The sequence below is a fragment of the Echinops telfairi genome, unplaced genomic scaffold (assembly GCF_000313985.2).
Source record: "Echinops telfairi isolate 266 unplaced genomic scaffold, ASM31398v2 ScPeMD7_7457;HRSCAF=8495, whole genome shotgun sequence".
In the NCBI taxonomy this organism is placed as follows: domain Eukaryota; kingdom Metazoa; phylum Chordata; class Mammalia; order Afrosoricida; family Tenrecidae; genus Echinops; species Echinops telfairi.
The window spans coordinates 29671432-29672779 of NW_022111357.1; the positions used below are offsets into that span (position 1 = coordinate 29671432).

General features: G+C 60.8%; 1 protein-coding gene across 1 annotated transcript in view; it reads right to left on the bottom strand.

The window, feature by feature from the left end:
- Positions 1–1348, bottom strand: part of CTRC (chymotrypsin C) — a 23614-nt gene that overhangs the window by 15606 nt on the left and 6660 nt on the right. The window contains 1 exon segment of the mRNA XM_013005312.1: positions 827–1012. Coding sequence (XP_012860766.1) covers positions 827–1012 — 186 coding nt within the window.

Genomic DNA, 1348 nt, shown 5'->3' on the forward strand with positions numbered 1-1348 from the left:
GTGACCCCTTCTGGAGCGGTGGGAAGCTGGGGCAGGAGCATGGACGCATGGCCCAGCAGGCTCCCCTGGGCTCTGGCACACAGCAGCCCTGAGGGCCCTCAGCGTCTCGGACCCCTGCTGCTGCGAGTCAGGGGTGGGAGCAGGCTCAGAGGACATGCTGCTGCAGGCCCCCATGGGAAAGTGGCCAGCCTAGGGTGGCCTCTAAGATCTAGAGGGACCACCCATGCCACCCTTCTCCCCTGCTGGGCCCTGCTCTAATAGGACCACATCTCACTGTGGGGCTCTGGTGTGGAGCCTGGTTCACCGCCTGCCCCCGGCCCATGAGCACTCGGCCAGTTCTTGAGTGAGCCAGTGGTGGGATGGAGGCATGACTGAGTGAGTGAATGTGAGATTGAGCAAGTGAGTGCATGGAGAAAGGGGTAACTGTGTGCACAAGGAGTCTTGGTAGCACAGTAGCTACCAAGTAGTGGTTAAGCACAGTGGTTAAGAGACTGCTACCTTGCAGGTTGGAGGTTTGAACCCCTCAGCCATTCCGCAGGAGGATGAGGCCATCTGTGTCAATACAGATGACGGCAGGGGAAGCTCTCTGGGGGCGGTTCTCGGGGCTGCAGCATCTCCAGCAGTCTGCTGTGTGTGTGAGTGCGCAAGTGTGCGAGCGTGCGTGCGAGTGTGTGCTTGAGAGCATGTGCTAGCGAGCAAGTGAAGAACGGACGAACAAATTAGTGAGTGAATGAGTGAGCAAGGAAGTGACTGAAGAAAGGAGTGTGTGAGGGGAGGGGCCGTGGGTGTGAGAAGCAGGGGCCCCGGGCTGGAGGTGGGCACGCACCTCGTTGATCCAGTCGATGAAGGCGGACACGCGAGTGTAGACAGCGGGCTTCTTGAAGGTGTTACAGCCCAGTCCCGAGCCGAAGCTGACGATGCCATGCACCTCCCAGGAGCCGTTGTCAGCCTGGCAGTTCAGCGGGCCACCGGAGTCCCCCTGCACCAGGCCCAGGAGAATTAGCCACCAAGCCTTCCCCAGAGGCTGGCTTGGGAAGCAGGGTAGGATGGGGGAGGGTATGTATAGGCTGGCCCTTCAGCCGCTGTCCCCTTGTTGGTGCCTCAGCCTGTCCCTGGTGAGGGAGGTGGGGGGAGATCTGGCTAGGGCCTGTCTTGGCCTAGTTCTGGGGGTCCTGGGATGTCAGGCTGGTTCTCGGTTTGATGTGTGATCTTGGGATGCTGCTAACTCTCTCTGTGCCCCAGTTTCTGGAGCTGGCCAGGTTCACCAAGGCTAAGCTTCTGTGAGCAGCAGCTCAGAGAGGTGAGGAGGCCGGGAAGCGTGTCAGAGACGGAGGGGTGGGGGGGTGGG